Source organism: Mirounga angustirostris, unplaced genomic scaffold (genome assembly GCF_029215605.1).
Source record: "Mirounga angustirostris isolate CCGP_5_RB_7025 unplaced genomic scaffold, mMirAng1.0.hap1 SCAF_5, whole genome shotgun sequence".
Classification (NCBI taxonomy): Eukaryota; Metazoa; Chordata; class Mammalia; order Carnivora; family Phocidae; genus Mirounga; species Mirounga angustirostris.
In genome coordinates this window covers 52,957,634-52,976,327 of record NW_026991713.1, presented here as the reverse complement: position 1 = coordinate 52,976,327, position 18,694 = coordinate 52,957,634, and the positions used below count along the sequence as shown (strand labels likewise).

At 32.5% G+C, this 18,694-nt stretch overlaps 1 protein-coding gene across 8 annotated transcripts in view; it reads left to right on the top strand.

Annotated features, from left to right (window-relative positions):
- Positions 1 to 18,694, top strand: part of USP15 (ubiquitin specific peptidase 15) — a 127,975-nt gene that overhangs the window by 76,785 nt on the left and 32,496 nt on the right. For 5 of the 8 annotated variants that reach the window (XR_010411483.1, XM_045873065.2, XM_054506952.2 and 2 more), the window contains 2 exons: positions 858 to 944; positions 7,651 to 7,795. Coding sequence is in view for 6 of the 8 variants with exons in the window: in XM_045873065.2 (XP_045729021.2) it covers positions 858 to 944; positions 7,651 to 7,795 (232 nt within the window). In the remaining 2 variants the exon portion in view is untranslated. Of the gene's footprint in view, positions 1 to 857; positions 945 to 7,650; positions 7,796 to 12,020; positions 12,121 to 18,694 lie in introns of those variants that run through there. The other 3 variants (XR_010411484.1, XM_045873068.3, XM_045873066.3) reach the window with 3 other exon arrangements.

The window sequence follows — 18,694 nt, the reverse complement described above, 5'->3', positions numbered from 1 at the left end:
AAAACCAATCACTTTGGGCCTCACTAATTTAGAATTTATGATGAATGAGATACTAGACTGACAGCTTTTTATAGCCCATGGGCTAGCTATTGCCTAGTAAATTAAAATTGTTTACAAAATTAAATCTTTAAGAGAGCTGATAAGTATTTTAAAGTAATCATTCCTATGTAATGAGTTTGTTGATTATAAATTGTGCACATAAAGCATATTGACTGATTAAAAGCCATTAGTAATTGAAATTTCTCCAAAAAGATTCTGAATTAGTGAGGTGAGTAATATATGGTCAGATGTATGTCTTTTCAGTTTTTGCAGCGATAATTTGGCCAAAAATTACTTCTCGGGATTATGTTTGAATTCTTTTATGCTATTGTATCCCTGTTGCTTTACATTTTAAAGAATTGGTAAATCCGCGGATCTCTGTGTCAGTGTTGTGTATAAGTAGAATGTGATGGTACCTACTGAGATACAAATTGGATTTCCTTTACATGCTTTCTTAAAAAATTGATATTTTAATTCTACCGATTTAAGGAAATTATTGTTTGTAAAACATTGAAAATGGTTACCTGAACTCAGAAATGGGTGTATTGAGTCCGAAGATTTATAGGAATAATAAATACCAAGTTGTATTTTTAATTTGATAAATTTCTTTTGAAAACAGTTCCCTTTTGTACCATTATTTTTTATATGAAAAAATACATAGGAAATAGAAAAAAAAGGATATATAGTGATTTTGCTCATGAATCTGTTTTCCAGCATTCATTTACTACATACATTGTCATCTGTTCTTTTCTTTATTTCATAATTAATTTCAAAATTCAGCATTTTTTATCTAATTTAACATTTTCATATTTTTAAAGGTCCCCAGGTGCATCCAATTTTTCAGCTTTACCAAAGATCTCTCCTTCATCTCTATCAAATAATTATAACAACATCAACAACAGAAAGTAAGCACTGAATCTTAAAAACTCTTTGTTTAATTGATCGCCCTATTGTGGTTTCAAAAATCTCTTGTATCTAAAACATAGGATAAAAGTCTTAATGCATTAAAATTGAATTTTCTTTTAAATTACTGATCAGTTCTTCTAGGAGTAACTTTACCAGAAAGAAAGCACAGTTATAAACTTCTTGATTTAATACATATACTACAATAATCCACTAAAAGAAAAATAAAATACTTTCAGAATTTTACTTTTTAAACACTATTGAAAATATATACAGAAGTCTATTAGAACTCAGTTTTTTAGTAAGAGTGTAAATTTCAGATGTCATTTGAGAACTAGATATATAATCACCTACAGTCTGTAGGTTTTTTTTTTAGAGTATATATCAGTGATTCTCACCTGGAAAGCATACACAAATTTTTATGTTTATCAAAAACGCATTCACTTTTTCTTTAAAAAGTTTAGAGAAACAATTCCCTTACCCCATCATGAATCAGAATCTCAGAATTTATAAAAGTTACATGAAAGTGTATGCTGTATTGCCATAAGAAGAAAGTTTAAAAATCACTTGGGCTTCACTATAATGTCTGACATGGGTATATTACCTTGAAGGTACATTACCTTGTCACGGTTTTTGTTGTTTTTTTTTTTATAGAAAAGGATAAAAAGAAAGCTTTTATTATTTGTGATTAGTCCAGTCAAATTAGGGGAAGAACTTTAATCTAGAGACGATTACCCTTTTATTATTTCTTGAATAGATACATTGTTGTTTATTTTTTAGGTTAACTGTATGTAGTTAAATATTTGCACTACTTGTCCAGTTCATAAGTGGCATCTGATTTCCCAAAGAGTAAATTTGGACTAAGGCTATTTGTGAAATAATTTTTAAAATAACATCATTAATTGAATTTGTAAGTTTAATTAATTTTCCCTTAAAATTCATTTCTGGGGTGGAGAGAGGGCTTGACAAAATGATTTTTAATGTACGTCTAGGTTATAAATATGTAAGAACAGCCAAAATAATTTTGGAAAGGAAAATGAGAAGGATTAATCCTACCAAATATCACAACCTGTTGTAAAGATAATAAGAATTCAAACCACATAGTAGTGACCCAAGAATACACCTACAGATCAGTGAAATGGAAAAGACAGTCCAGAAACAGCCCTTTATACATAAAATCAGAAAACACTATAGACTAATGGAGAATGAGCGGATTATCCAGGAACTTTTGTTGGGAAATTGGATTACTATTGAGAATTTCTCTTTAAAACTTTATGTTAAATTGACTTTTTAATTGTTAGGCATATAAAAATGAAAAGGCAAATAAATGGAAAAAAATACTTGCTACAAATAACAAAGGATAAATATTCCTAATATATCAAAGTCATAAAGATCAGTGAGAAATTTTCTAAGACAAGTAGACAAATGGGCAAATGATACAGCAGGCAATAAAAGCAAAATAATTAAAATATGTAAACATTTTAAATACTAAAATTCACAACTAACTACAGATGTGTAAATTAAAACCATAAAAACTCCATCCACTTCTCTGCACTTCAGTCTCACTGGTAATGATACTTATTCTTGCAAGGATTTCGTTTGAGTGTTGGAGTATTAGTCCAACTTTTTAGAAAAGAATTTGCCATGTGTGTCAAGAAGATTTAAAACATTAATTCCCTTATTTTAATAATTTATAAAAAGACGTGTATCATAGTGTAATTACATTATAGTGTAATAGTGAAATATTGAAGATGCTATGAATATCCAAACTTGCAATGTAGTATGTTCTTTACTGCTTAAAAATGTATGTCCACAGGCAAAAAACTGAAAGGAAATACCCTTGTAATCTGGTTTGTATTTTATATGGTATCTTTTAATTAAATTCATGAAAAATAATTTTTTTATGGGAGATAAAATACTTCTTGTGTTTCTACCAATTGCAGATGCTCCCACATTTACTATAAAAGAATTCAGTTCCATGTATAACATATTTATAGTTATTCTTTGGAGAAATTTTTAACATTGTATGTAGACTGCATTGAACATAGACTGTATTGGGACCTTTTGACTGGAGTCGTCATACTACTATATCTGGTCTGGTGTGTTTCTGTTTTTGTCTTATTTCCCTCCCATAGTAAAAATATGATGGTATAATCGGATCTTAAAACCTCTGGCTGCAGAAGATACTGGGAAAGGAATTGGAGTATTTTCTTAAGTTTGAAATATGTTTAATGATTCTACTTCTATGGCTAGATTATATTTTTAGCTATTTATATTTGTTTATTTTAGGCACTAAAATAGTCCTTTCATAATAGGAAATTTTTATAGCAAATAGCTACTGAAGTACCACCATGCTTAAAAGTAAAGCTTTAAAAGTAAAGCTTACTTTATTATAAAATGCTCCTAGAAGTCTTAACTGTGTTTATTTAAAAAAAAAAAAAAAAACCTGTAATGTTAGACTTGTGTGCATGGAAGTAATTAAGGTACATCATTATTGTAGTTTAAAAGTTGTACATGATAAGACATATTTTGTTTTTACTGTATGTTTTTACTGAATGATCTGTTCCCCATCCCATGGCAAGTATGAATAAAATTAGGTTAAATGTAAATAAATAAATAAATAAATAAATAAATAAATAAATAAATAAATAAATAAATGTAAAGCTTAACTTTCTTAGTAAAGAACAAAATTTAAACATTTGTAAAACGGGAGTTTTTTAATTTTAATTTGACTCAACACTTTATTTTGAATTTGAATTAATATTTGGATTAATATTATAATAATTATCTAAATTATTTCACATAAAATTTATTTCTTTCCATTCAACTTGTAGAAATAAGTAGGAATTTGAGACTTATTGTGAAAGTAGCATAGTTTCTTTAAAAGTATGTAAAATGGGGGGGCGCCTGGGTGGCTCAGTCGTTAAGCGTCTGCCTTCGGCTCAGGTCATGATCCCAGGGTCCTGGGATCAAGCCCCGCATCGGGCTCCCTGCTCGGCGGGAAGCCTGCTTCTCCCTCTCCTGCTCCCCCTGCTTGTGTTCCCTCTCTCGCTGTCTCTCTCTCTGTCAAATAAATAAATAAAATCTTAAAAAAAAAAAAAAAGTATGTAAAATGGGTAATGACCTTTTTTAGATTAAGTGCATTTTTGAAACGTCATGTATATGGAAATATTCTACAAGTGCCAAAGTATATACTAAAATCAGTAGTTATGACTTACAAGTTTATATGAAATTATCTACAAATTCAAAACTTGAATTAAACTGATACATTACTAAGATAAAAAGTTTTCACTTCCAGAAATAAGGATATTAGTCATAAAGATAATAACAAAGTATACTTGGAATTATTTCATATAAATTTAAGAAAGCTTTTATTAAAGACTAATATTATGAAGAATCAGTTGTTTACTCTGATGTAGTAATTTTACCTGCTAGTCTATACAGTATTTGTTTTTGACTCAAATTATAATTTAAGTTCATTTTTAATATGCACCAGTTTCTTTCTCTTTTTGTTCCCTGCATTTTTCTGTCTTGCTACATTTGCTTTGATATAACACTGCCTTTAAAACATCTTTTTAATGTATGTGTTGTCGCAACTCTTGGCATTCCACATCAGAGCACATTTCTATTTTTATGTTAATTAATTTAAAGCTCTTCTATTTGAAATGGAAATGACTCCCTGTAAGAGATTAAACTATGAAAAAGAATTTGATTTTGGAGACTGACAGAGCTAGCCAGCCATATGGCTCTTTGCAAGTTACTTGCTGAAAGCATCATTCATTAGCTGCGAAATGAGCATAATTATAGTTATGAGGATTAAATTATAGATTTTATAATACTTATAATGTCAAATATAAGTGCTAATTGAAAAGTCAATCTGAAATTTACCAAAAAATAAGTTACTTTGATTTTCAGTGTATCTTTATTTAGGGTGATAGATTTATAATACAGAATTAATGTAGTATAATACTAAAATTCCCATTAAGGTTACAGGCATACTAATTTATTTTTGCAAAATAGCACAGCCATAGAGGATAAGGACTAGCTTGCCATCTTTAGGGAAAAAATAGTCATAGGCCTAGGTTTCCATGTACCTTGTTGAAGCGTTTTAAGAACTCCTGGTTTTGGTATTTTCCATTACTTATTTTAATATTTGAATTAGGAAGCACATTGAGTTACAAGTGGCCAATCAATATAGTATTAAAATATTTTAAATTTGTCAGTTTTTATTATTATCATTGAGCATCTAGACTGTCTCAATCTTTGGGCAAGGCTTATATTTACTTTGTCACTTAAACTAAATGTAGATATCCTCTAAGATTCAAATTTTAAAAGACAAACTGCTTTTGCAAGTTTTTGTTCATTTCTCAGTAAATAAAAATCCCTATCCCAGCAAATTCCATCCTGTTGCCACTAAGAAGAGAAGAGCTTCCAGCATCCATTTGTGTTACTTGTGGCAGAGACAGATATCTGAATATATACTTAAGGAATAAGCATGTAAATGTGCTTTTTTAGTCTTTTCACTTTGTGTGTGTGTGTGTGTGTGTGTATGTGTCTAGGCATGAGCATACATTTGAACATAGTGTACTCTGTTCAAATTTTATTATAATTTTATATCTGGAATATGTGTGGATTTTTTTTTATTGTGGAGAATAGGTAGAAAATGCAGGCCTTTCATTTTTGTATATAGAGACTTTGATTTTTAGCACTTACAGGAATAAAAGAAAAACAGGATTTAGCTTTTTGTTACATGTCCTCAAAGTTAGATTCAAAAATCCAGTCATCAATCACTGAGTGAACATATATTGAATTGCTAATAGGTGTCTTGCATTTTAGTCATGACTGGGAATATAAAATATGAATCATAAAGTTAATGATCTGCATCATATACTGCTTATAAGAACTATGATTATTCAGAACCTGGCAGAAACAATGAACAGCCAGGCCTCTGTGGCCTAAGTAACTTGGGAAATACGTGTTTCATGAACTCAGCTATTCAGGTAGGTCTTTCCAAAGTGAAACTCACATGTTTCATGGAAATCAGCAATAAAAGAAGAGTAGAGTTTTACATATCAGAACAAAACAAAACAAAAGATGCTTGAGTCTATTTTTTGTTTTATACTTTTTTTTTTTTTTTTAGTATCAGGAGGTTTTGCTTCTTTGAGTCTGGGAACTGGTCTTTTTGTTTATGTTGGGGGTATGTTCTTAAAAATGTAAAAATATTATTAGGTTAGCATTGTATGTGTAGTTTTGGATTATGGTAGTTTTGTTTTATCTGTGTAGCTTGTTGAGGGGTGTGTGTGTGTGTGTGTGTGTGTGTGTGTGTTTACTAAAGGCTTTGTTATAACTGGCAGTAATACAGTTCTCTTAAACTGTTAAAATAATAAAGTGAAAGTATAGAAGATACAATAGAAAGTATTTGAAATTATAAGTAAAAAATATTTTTAAAAAAGAATACCCCCGGGGCGCTTGGGTGGCTCAGTTGGTTAAGCGACTGCCTTCGGCTCAGGTCATGATCCTGGAGTCCCTGGATCAAGTCCCGCATCGGGCTCCCTGCTCCGCGGGGAGCCTGCTTCTCCCTCTGCCCCTCCCCCCTCTCATGTGCTCTCTCTCTCTCATTCTCAAAAAAAAAAAAAAAAGAATACCCCGAATAAATGTAGCCAATTGAGATTATCAGGGTTACTAATTAATCATGTTTATTTGTAACACTGTATTCCTTTATTTGAATCCTGATTTGCTTTTAGCATGACCTTGATTCTCATTGAGGTTTGTTCTCATGAATTAAAAAAATGATGATTGAAAATATGGTTTTGAATTATATCTGAAGTGTCCATTGTAAATATTTTATAAGATAACCTATTAAAAATTAAGGGAGAATCGATCCTTTTCCACAAAATTATTTTTTTATTACATGTAGAAAGAAAGAGGGACAATTTAACTTATTGACTAAAATTACTCTGATCTCTAAAGTTGAAAATTATATAGCTTTTTTTAAGATTAATATTTATAATGCTGATAGTCCAGATTATCCTAAGGTTATAATCATCTAGGTAAAAAAACTACATTTTCTAACAAACTGGAAGAAAGATAAGGCAAATACTGGAATATACTTGCTTAGAATCATTTCATTTTTGCAGCCCTGATCACCCCAGACTTTTTTCTGCATTTGAATACTAGATTTTGCTGGTCTAGCATAGAAACTATAAATAGAATCTTCAATGCATCAGACCAGTGATGTCACAGAGGCCTTGGAAGTCTCTGCTCTCACCTGTAACTAAAGTACAACTCCTCCTGTTTCTACTGTTCTCATTCTGTTACAGTAGCAGGATGTAAAAGGGACATAAATGAGATGATTTGTTGCTGCGGGTGTTGTTTAAAATCTGAATGTTTTAAATTTGATGGAGCAATGAAGAACGGAGCGAGCTGTGGAGCTGCTCCAGCTAATCAAGGGTAGAAAGATATAATAGTGGTTTTGTATTGGTTGGTGTGGCATATGTATGCAGTGATTTTGTTGATTGGATGAGAAATATCTTAATTAAAGGGGTTATTTTGATTTAGATTCATGTCTTTAAAAGTAAATGTTAATTTTTTTAATAAAAAAATTTAATGACTGACCACCTATCTCAAATCGGTTTGAAGTACTCTGCTCATATAACTACATTGTAATAATTGGCTGCATTATGAAATATATTCTTTGTTTTCTTCCAGTGTGAAAAACTCAAATTATTGTCTCCCATCATATACTGCTTATAAGAACTATGATTATTCAGAACCTGGCAGAAACAATGAACAGCCAGGCCTCTGTGGCCTAAGTAACTTGGGAAATACGTGTTTCATGAACTCAGCTATTCAGGTAGGTCTTTCCAAAGTGAAACTCATATGTTTCATGGAAATTAGCAATAAAAGAAGAGTAGAGTTTTACATATTAGAACATGAGTATTATATATGTTTTGAGAGTTTCTATTTTCATGGAAGATTTAAACATGCATGTTTGAGTCATTCATTCTAGTGCTAGTAGAATATCATTATCAAGTTCCTCAGGTGGCATATGATTGATTACCACATGGTAGAAGATTAACTATCACTTTATGCAAAAATATAATCTCAAACAGAAAACCTAGGCTCTCTGAAAAGAAAAAGAAACCGAGTGAGATCACTCCTTTATATTTTCAGTAGAACTGTCATGGTTTTTTGGACATTGGTGGGAATGTTAGAGAATAAATCTTTTATGCTCACCAGTTCTGTAACTCTAAATAAATTTATTTTTACACTTGATCTTAGTTTTTTTTAACCTTAATGTGAAATTAAGATTTTTTTTAATGAGAAAATTGTATGAACTTCCTTTTGCTTACATATTTTAACAAATCACTTTCCCTTAAAGATCTTTTAAATTTGGGGATAATTGATCACTGCCCCTTTTTTCCTTTTGTCTCTCCATGGAGCTCCCTTTTCTTCCTGCTCTGTCTATACCCTCTTGAAGCTTGTTGAATATTTATGTCTTTGATCGACTTTGAAATAATGAGATCTATATGTTTTTTTAATATCGCTGTCACTAATTATAAAATTAGAGATGGTTATTTCATTTCCCTTTTACAAATAAAATTCTGCATTTCAAAAAGCCCCAAATAATGGTATACTATTTTTGATATTTCAATTTTAACCTTTTGGGGTGGTGTCCTTTTTTGGGGGGGTTGGGTTTTTTGCAAATTCTGAAATTTTATTTTTAAATCTGTAATTTTCTTTTCTCAATTCATATTTTAATACTGAATCTCTGATGCCCAGGAGGCATCCTCCAAAGATAATAGATTAAATACAGAGTATAGATTAATTAAGAACATTATTACAACTCTTTTTCACTATCTGAGAATAGTATAGGACTCTTTAACCATCCAAAATCCAAAATTCTAAATAATGCCTTTTGTACATTGGCATTAATACATTTGTCTCCTAAATTAACCATTGTCTTTACAGTATTCTTGGAAAATTAGAATTTAATTGTCAAAATTGTCTATTGGCAATCTTTTAGAAATGCATAGGGGATATAATTACTTAATTTCTGATTTCTTGGTTTAGAGTTGATCCACTCAGAAAATAGCCTTTCTGCTCAAGCAGATACTGTGTAGGGTTAATAAACTCTTCCTTTAAACCTTTGATGATTAATATTATTCATGCTTTAATGTGAATTGCTTTATTCAAAATTATTTTTCTAGGATCCTAGTGCTAGTTAAATAAACAATTTTTAAAAATTTTTATCTTTATTTTTCTGGGAGAGGAGAAAAGGAACTCATCTGAGAAGAGCAAGCCAAAACTTATACTATGATTCTGGCAGCTATTTAGATATCAAAGTAAAGTGTGTGGGTGCTGAGCTTTCAGAGATAGGAACAGTCCATACAGATTGTAATTTTATTTGGATGTCTGTGGGACTCTTCTGCCTGACCACTGAAAATCATCTGTAGTACCATCTCTGGAAAATGTTTTATATAATGGTGGTTACATCAGTACCAGAAAACTCATATCACCAAGTCATATTAATTTTGGGGTAACTCCTATCCTGGCACTGCCAAAATTATTTTGGTTCTAGACACTTGATAAAGCTTGAGAGGTTTTGTTTTGTTCTGTTCTGTTTTGTTTTTAATCTAAAATCAGTCTTGGTGCTTTCTTACAAGGATTGAGAAAATACTTTAACAGCCTAGGCATTAAAAATTTGAGCGGGTCAGAAGAGAACAAGAGTTAATGTTCATGCTAATCATTCAGAAGCGGCTCTGGCTTTCATTCAAACTGAATTCCTTCTAAGGGATTATTACGTTCTAGTTTCCTGTGCCTTTAATACAGTCTTATTTAGTGTTTTGTCTCCAGATGGTTAACTATAATTTCTTAAAAATGAGTATTAAAATTAAATCTTCTAATCACTTCTGTTGAGCTAGATTTGGCATTTGTTGAACTTTCTTGTATATGTTTAAGGTATCAGAAACTTCATTCTATTAGTTATTGCCTCACTTCAAAACACTTTTATTACAATAAATTTGTAAATCTAATGCTGACCCTCTCTTAATATATATCGCCTTCACATGTTCCATTTCAACTGAAATTAAAGCCTAAGAGTGAGGTTTGTTAGCCAGGAGGGTGATAGTTTGTTACTTTCTGGTAATAATCATAAAGTAAGAAAAATTTTAGATGAAAACTTCAGGGGTTTTTTAAGCAGTGAATATTATTTCATGTCTGTGTCTTGGCTGGAAACTGTACTTTCGCTAAAATCTCCAATCACTTTGAGCAAGAGAAAAAAACTGAGTTTTTATTTTTGCTACTTTTGCCTTTTATTTCAAATCCACGATTAAAAAAGCTAATACTTCAGTTTTATTTTCTTAAAGCTTCTATGCTTTTTGATTGATTTAGATGTTCACTCTGAAGCTGAAAACTCACCATTAAAGGGAATACAAAATGATGTGGGTAGCCTTTATCCCTGTTTCATGAACATGTATGTAAGTTGTTAGGCCCACAGATCAAAGGGGTTAAAGATAACTAATAGAGTAGATTTTTTCAAAATAATTTTTTTAGATAGTTTCCTCAATTATCCTTTTTTTTTAAGTTCCCTTGTAACTTCTGTGAAACTGAAGACAATTCATGAACTTCAGAAAATATTTCTACTGATAACTTGAATTTCAGTGTAATTTCTTGTATTCAATAATCCTAAAAAAATACATAGACATTTTAGTACCTCAGGCAATATGATTATTGATATATCTAAAAAAATATGTGTGGGAGGCATACCTACTTTTTGTATGGGAGAATGGATTATGCTTTTATGCTTATTAACCCATCAGTAGCCTTGAGGTAATGAAATCTTTTGATTGCTTATGGTTAAAAACTAAGTGGCACCAATCTGAGTGTGATTTTAATATTATTAGTGTTATTAATTTAATTATATTTGTATTCAAGGTTCTCTCTGATGTAATGGTATGAATGAATATTAATTTTTTATGAGAATAGTACTGCCATATAGATTTAATTTATTTAATATTTATTGAATATGAAACATATGAGAAACTTTTGGACATAGATCCTGACCTCATGAAGATTATAGTCTAGATAACTGTGATTTTCACACTTTTTGCCTTTTAGTATGAGAATCTTTTTTTTTTTTAATTATTACTATGAAAAGTTTAATTTTATCCTCAATATTTAAACAGATGTAGTGAAGTGGCTTTGGTTGGTAAAGGGTGTAGAGTCCCATCTGCTTTCTCTTACTTTTCCTTAATGGCCCCAGAAGCATTCTCATGGGATCCCAGGACTCTAAGGAACAGTCTAAAAACTATAGTATAGGAAGAAAAAAGAAAAGAACACATTAAAAATTAATAATACAGATTAGGAGCACTGGTTATGGAGTTACACTGCTTGGATTGAAAACATGTCTCTCTTATTTATTATCTGTGTTACCCTATATAAGTTATTTCCACAATTCATTTTTGTCACCAGATGAGGAAAATATTAGGACCCATATCTTAGGAATTTACTGGGGATTAAATGAGTTGAAGACTATAAAGCTCTTAGGATAGTAACTAACACATCATAAATGAATAGGGAGTAGGTTGGTATTTTGTCTTGTTTTATTTCAGTTCAACAAGCTAAGCAGAGTAACTGGAAAAAGTCTACTTTTGATAACCCCTCTATTTGTTCTGCTTTCCTACAAGTCTCATTTCACCTAGTGAATGAAGAAAGAATTAATTGTATTTTTAATTCTTTTTCACTTAGTATTATTGCAATAATGGTATTTATCATCTCCATTTTTGAGCAGTGTTAGTTTAACTCTCCCTAGGCAAACTAGTAGGCAAGTGTTTGTGCATATTCAGTCTTCAGAGAACTCAGAATTCATGATTTCAGGTTATCCCTGGCCTCAATGATTGCAGGCATACACCACCATGTCCCAGTGGTACAAATAAGTTAACAAAATAGTTTTCTAATGCCCTAAATCTTTGAGAGAATGTCTAGTTTTAAAATTTTGCATTATTGGAGGTAATTTTAATTAGCATCAGTTGAGTAGATTGAGGAGCACTCCAACCCTTGTCTTTTTCATTGTCAAGGCCTAGGAGGCTCATGATTGGCTTCCTGGAAGAAGCAACTCTGCAGATGGATTTGAAGCAGGGGAGTGATATGGTCTTTTCCACTGGAAAGCAGCATGGCGTAAGATGGTTGTTTTCAAACTCTTTATTTGGAAGTAATAGGGCTTCTTACTCTAGGAAGTCGTTGAAAAAAATGATAATAATCAAGAATCTGTTCATTATTCCTGTCATACATTGTACAATCAGTTGGGATTCCAAGCATTTTTAAAGTCAGCTTTTTTTTTAATGATCTGTTGGGTTAGGAAAAAATCTATTCAATCTATTCAGTAAATTCAGAAGAATGCTAAAGCCTAAAGTTTTTTTTAAAAAACTTAAAGAGAGGGCGCCTGGGTGGCTCAGTTGGTTAAGCGACTGCCTTCGGCTCAGGTCATGATCCCAGAGTCCCGGGATCGAGTCCCACATCGGGCTCCCTGCTCGGCGGGGAGTCTGCTTCTCCCTCTAACCCTACCCCCTCTTGCGCTCTCTCTCTCACTCTCTCTCTCTCTCAAAGAAATAAATAAAATCTTTAAAAAAAAAAAAAACTTAAAGAGAATGACTAATACTAATGACTAATACTACGCAGAAATAACTTTTTTTAAGAAACTAGATCCTTATTATATTGTAATATATAGTATATTGGAAAAATCATTACTGAAGCTATTATTTCTATGTTTGTAGTACTTTATAGCTTTAAAATAATGCTGTTCTGCTGTCACCCTGAGACATTCTTTTTGCATTTATTAGAACACCAATTCCAGATTAACATGAAGCTTTCTAATTGTATTCAAATAACCAAATTTATAGTTAATAAATGAAAATCGTTTTCATCAGAAAAAGAATCATTTGGGGCGCCTGGGTGGCTCAGATGGTTAAGCGTCTGCCTTCGGCTCAGGTCATGATCCCAGGGTCCTGGGATCGAGTCCCGCGTCGGGCTCCCAGCTCAGCGGGGAGCCTGCTTCTCCCTCTGACCCTTGCCCCTCTCATGCTGTTTCTCTCTCGCTCTCTAAAAAATAAATAAAAATCTTTAATAAAAATAATTAAAAAAAAAAAGAAAAGAAAAAGAATCATTTGACCCGAGACATAAGAATTTTAAAAAATAGTTTAGGATCTTGAAGAAAATGATTTCTTCTGATAAACTGAGAATATAGCTAAAAATTCAAATACTTCTTCCTAGGGCAGACTTTTTAAAAATTATAAATAACATACAATATGATATTAGTTTCATATATACCACATAGTGATTTGATATTTTTATACATTACAGAATGATAACCATGATAGATGTAGTCACCATCTGTCACCATACAAAGTTATTACAAAATTATTAACTATATTCCCTGTGCTGTACTTGACACTAATCCAGGAAATTAAACTCACTTATTTCAGTTCCTATATTTGCCAAAAATTACATGGCACTATCATCAAAAATGTGTTTAATCATCTATCAAATGACAACTCAGTTGGGTCTTCTTTCCATTTTGATAAAAGTAAAGAAATGGAAACGACCTTTCTTGTATTAGAACCATTCACTTTCTCAACACAGATACCAATTTTTTTACTTTTCCCTTTGTTTGAACTAGGGTAAGAGAGAAGTATTCCTTCTTTTAGAAAGAGAAAGGGGGCTGGGAAAGGAGAACCTGAATTCTCAGGCATATTATTTTGGGGAAGAGTATATACAGCATAGTTCTCTAAGAATATGGTTTTCATAACCGGGGGAGACAGGGTATCTCTAAAAGCATGACTTTTGCACCTGTGTAACTTGGCTAATTGTGATTTCTTGTCATGAAAACATGCCTTTCTTAACATCAGATACTGAAGGGAATCTTATTTTGGCATTCTTCACATTTTCTGAATTAACATACAAATATCTCTAGGATTAATGCCTCTATTTCTGAATTAGTATAGACTTAAATGTTTTATCTGCCCCTAATTCTGTATTAGGGAATGACATAAGTATAGATTAGAGGAAAAATACAGGGATTTCAAGGAGTTATAAATAATTACACCTGATTCTAATACAGATTTACATTACTCTGGCAGATCAACACCAATTTACATATACTCACTAGACAGGGTTACTTACATATACTCACTAGATAGGATTACATCTTACGACAGCAGTTAACATAATCAGACTGAAGTATCTTGTATTGATTTAAGATTTTTTTTTTTTAATTTTTAAGTAATCTCTACACCCAACATGGAGCTGAAACTCACAGCCCTGAAATCAAGAGTCGCATACTTTACTAACTGAGCCAGCCAGGAGCCCCTCTTGTATTGATTTTAAACTGTTGAAAGGATATTTATTTGTAGTTAAAGGAAAATGTAAGAAGTGTCAGTCTGTAATTTATAATGATAACTACAAATTGCTCACCTCCAAAAAAAACAAAGGGAATGTGGTTCCACATTTACTTCTATCACCCAAAAATCAAACAGTTTATTTTCTTGAGGTCAAATGCTTTCTAAGATCTATTTTCTCCTTTATTAAATATACACTAATATCATTCAATACTTTATAATTAGAAGATTCTAAAATGTATCATGCTAATATTCTAAATTATAAATTGCTATTATGAATAGTGTCACTAGGAAATAGAGGATATTGGACTGATAGAGCCTTAAGAAAAGGAAAGGCATGCTAAATCCCTCTGATGGACTTGTTTTGTTGTCTTTTTGTCTATTTGTTTTAATGTATACATTTAAATTCTGGTCAACTGAGGCTGTGCTGTATTTATTACTAAAAAGTCCCTAATCTACTGGATTTTTTTTTTTTTTTTTTTTTTTTTAAGATTTTATCTATTTGACAGAGAGAGATATAGCGAGAGAGGGAACACAAGCAGGGGGAGTGGGAGAGGGAGAAGCAGGCTTCCCACTGAGCAGGGAGCCCGATGCGGGGCTCGATCCCAGGACCCCGGGATCATGACCTGAGCCGAAGGCAGACGCTTAATGACTGAGCCACCCAGGCGCCCCTGGACTTTTTTTCTTTTAATATCATTTATCTTAAAATCACCTTTCTATTTTAGTTTGTGAGTAGAAATAGTTTGTGATTATGCTTATTGCTCATGAACAACTTCATTAATGTTGTCACTTTGCAAATAATTGCTTAGTTCAATATTCTTTTAATACTGTACTTATGGAATCCAGTTGTTAAGTATTACCAATCAGCCCTTTAGAGTGATTGTAAACTATGCTATACTGGGTAGGGAGAGGGTCAGTGAGTTGGTACTGAAAACCATTGCTTAATTAATAATAATATTTAAAATAAATTACTGATTCTCATAAACTCATATTAAAAAATTAACAGCCCAGTAACGAACCTGCAGCCTCTGAGAACAACAGTACCCTTCTTTGCATAGTGCAAGTTTTTCATATCATTGTCACTTTCTTAATTTCCTCTTCACAGAGGTCTGTCATTTAAGGCATAAGGTATCCTTACTTCACTGATGAGAAAATTGAGGCAAGGAAAGTTTAAGTGACTTGTCATTCACTAGGACAAGTTAATAAGTGAATTAAAATTGAGTTATTATTCAAAGCATTCTGAGACGTATCTTTCAAAATGACACTAATGAACTTGTAAGAAATGCATAAAAATGTTTTATTTTATTGTGGTCAAATATACTTAACAAAATTTACTATTTTAATCATTTTTAAGTGTACAATTCAGTGGCATTAAGTATATGCAGATTGTACAACCATTAACAGTGTTTTTATGTTTATGTCAAACATATGGCCCCCTTAATACAAGATGCTCCCATGAAGTAATGTAACTGTTGTATATATCAAAACAGTTTCCTAGGAGGTTATATACATACTTACTCATTTGATAGTAAGAGTGTTCAAAACATTTTAAGAACTCCTTTTGGAATTACGTTCCCTTTTCTTAGCTTTGATGATGAAATTGATTTTCAAAAACCTGAAGTTATTCAGAGCATCGTCCTCAGAATATTATAGGCCGGTCACGCTGGGTAATTTTTTTTAATCAAATATACTTATGAAGTCATCCATTCATTTACTCAGCACATAGTTATTGAGGGCCTGCTAAGTTCCTTTCACTCTCATAAGCACTAATTACACCATTGTGAGCAAAACAGTATCTGTTTCCATGGAGCATAGTCTAGTAGAGAAGATGAACATTAAATCGTGAATTATGATAAGCATCATGAAGAGGAAAAATGGGGTACCATGAGTAAATAACAAGAACTTGGAGAGTACCTACTTTATACTGGGTGTCATACTCTCCAGAAGTAACATTTGAACTCTGACCAAAGAATGGGTATGAGTTAGGCAGGTGAGAGTTGAAGCTAGATGGAGCAGCAACATGTGCAATGCCTCTAGGACAGGCAAGTTTGAGGAACCAAAAGGTGAGGAACCTGTGTAATAACATTTGAAAGGGAGTGATATAAAATCGGTCAGAACCTTGCCTACTCTATATACAGTAGTAACTGCCCTCCCACATTCCATACATGAATCATAACCACCTCACATGCTCTCTCTATATATTTAGGTTTTTGCTGTTGTTGTTGTTTGGTGGGCAGCAAAGCAAAGTTTATTGAACGACAGTAAAGTAACAGTAGAAAGGTCCCAAAGAGGAAGGGGACCCGAGAGGGTTGCCCTGTATTTGGGGTTTTTTGTCTGTCTGCCTTTGCCTACTCCAAACGCACCCACAGACACATGCTCACACACACACACATTCCATGAGCTCAAGGCCTTTGTTTTAGTCACTGCTATATCCCCATTTATCTGTCTGCCCCCCCCCACCTCTCTCACACATGCTCACACTCACACATGCTCTGTGAGCATAGGGGCTTTGTTTTAGTCACTGCTCTAGCCCTATTACCTAAAACAGTGTTTGACGTGTAGAAGGCACTCAAATTAATGAAAAGTAAGGGAAATCACGTTTGTCTCTAGTGTCTGGCTTGTGCATCATAGTTATAACCATTTAATGAAACTGGAGTGATGGTAGGAGGGGCACAGTTGCAGGAGTAGACTTGGGGTAGGGAAAAGAATATGAGTTAATTTTAGGCATGTTCAGTTTATGATGCCCATGAAACATCCAAGTTAGATACATCATAGGCAGATGGATATTCTGATATAGAATTCAGACCAGAGGCTTAGGTTAGTAATAGAAATATGGTTGCTTGTAGATGATACTTAAAATCAGGGATGATTGCATCTAAATTAGGGCATCTTTGAAAAATAGGTCCCAGGACTAAGCCTTACAGTACAGCGTTCAAGTGGAGGAAAGACACTACTGTTGCAATGGGAGAAAACAAGATTGTTTGCAAGTAGTTTCTAGATTTTGTAATGACTTCTATTATCCTAAAAATACAAGACCAGGTTATTTGCTAAGAATTAAAGAGTAAGATTGCTTGGCAGTACTGAGATCTCATTTGAGGCTGAAGATCATCAATTCAGAATGGTGGAAATGTATTCACTTGAAATTTTCTCTAGCAGTGTTCAGCTACGTAGTGCATAGAATAGATGGACTGGGTTCATATAGTAAGTAATTGGGTTCATTTAGGTTTGGAGAGAGAAAAGGGCGAAGGAATTAAGAGCTACTAAACTAAATTTTCTTGTTTTCATTGGGCTAATTTATTTAGCTAATCCAACAAGCAACCATTGAGTCTCCACTGTGTGCCAAGCATTGTTCTAGCCATTAGTAATAGAGTTGAAAAAGACAGTGCCCATACTTTAGAAGTTCATGGTGTAGTGAATGAAAAAAGACATAAATAAATATGATACACTATGTGATAGGATAGAAAGCATCATCAGCCAAATGTTGTGGAAGCAAAGAAAAGAGGGCCCTTGGGAAATAAGTGAGGCTTCACCAAGGAGGTGACTTCTGAGTCAGGCCTTGATTTTGTTTGGTAGAGTATGTTATTGGTAATGGCTTATGTTTTGTTCATTTGGTCATTAAAATAGCAATGAATTACCAGAGGTACAAATATACCATCATAACTCATACTTATTCCATATTTTTCCACCACAGAAATCCCTACATTCGAAATCTATTTTACCATAGCAAAAAATACATTGTTTATACATAAACACATATTGGCACCCCTTGTATGCTATATATTGATGCTTTTTCACATGTATGCCAGCTCTAAAGAGAAGTACCTAAAATATTTTGAGAATGACAATATCAAGAGAATAAACATATAGCCTTCTAAATTACATCAAAGATGATGTTCATTTGAATTTGAAGGGTTTACTAGAAAATCACAGCTTTATAACCATGTCATGTATAATTAAAAATAAAAACTCTGTGGCCTTCATTTAGAGAGATTTTGCTTTGAATATAAACTGAATCATTGACACATATATATTAATATACATACACATGTGTATATTCATTATGTATATATGAATGTATTTTTTTTACAGATTTGTTATATAATTGAGGTATTAATGATTCTTCAATAATTGCCCAAGGCCATTCTAAGTAGTAAATACTTTGACAGAAAAAGCTTTCAGTAACTGTTTTTTTTGTTTGTTTTGTTTTGTTTTATTTTTAAAGATTTTATTTATTTATTTGAGAGAGAGAGAATGAGAGAGAGCACATGAGAAGGGTTAGGGTCAGAGGGAGAAGCAGACTCCCTGCCGAGCAGGGAGCCCGATGCGGGACTCGATCCAGGGACTCCAGGATCATGACC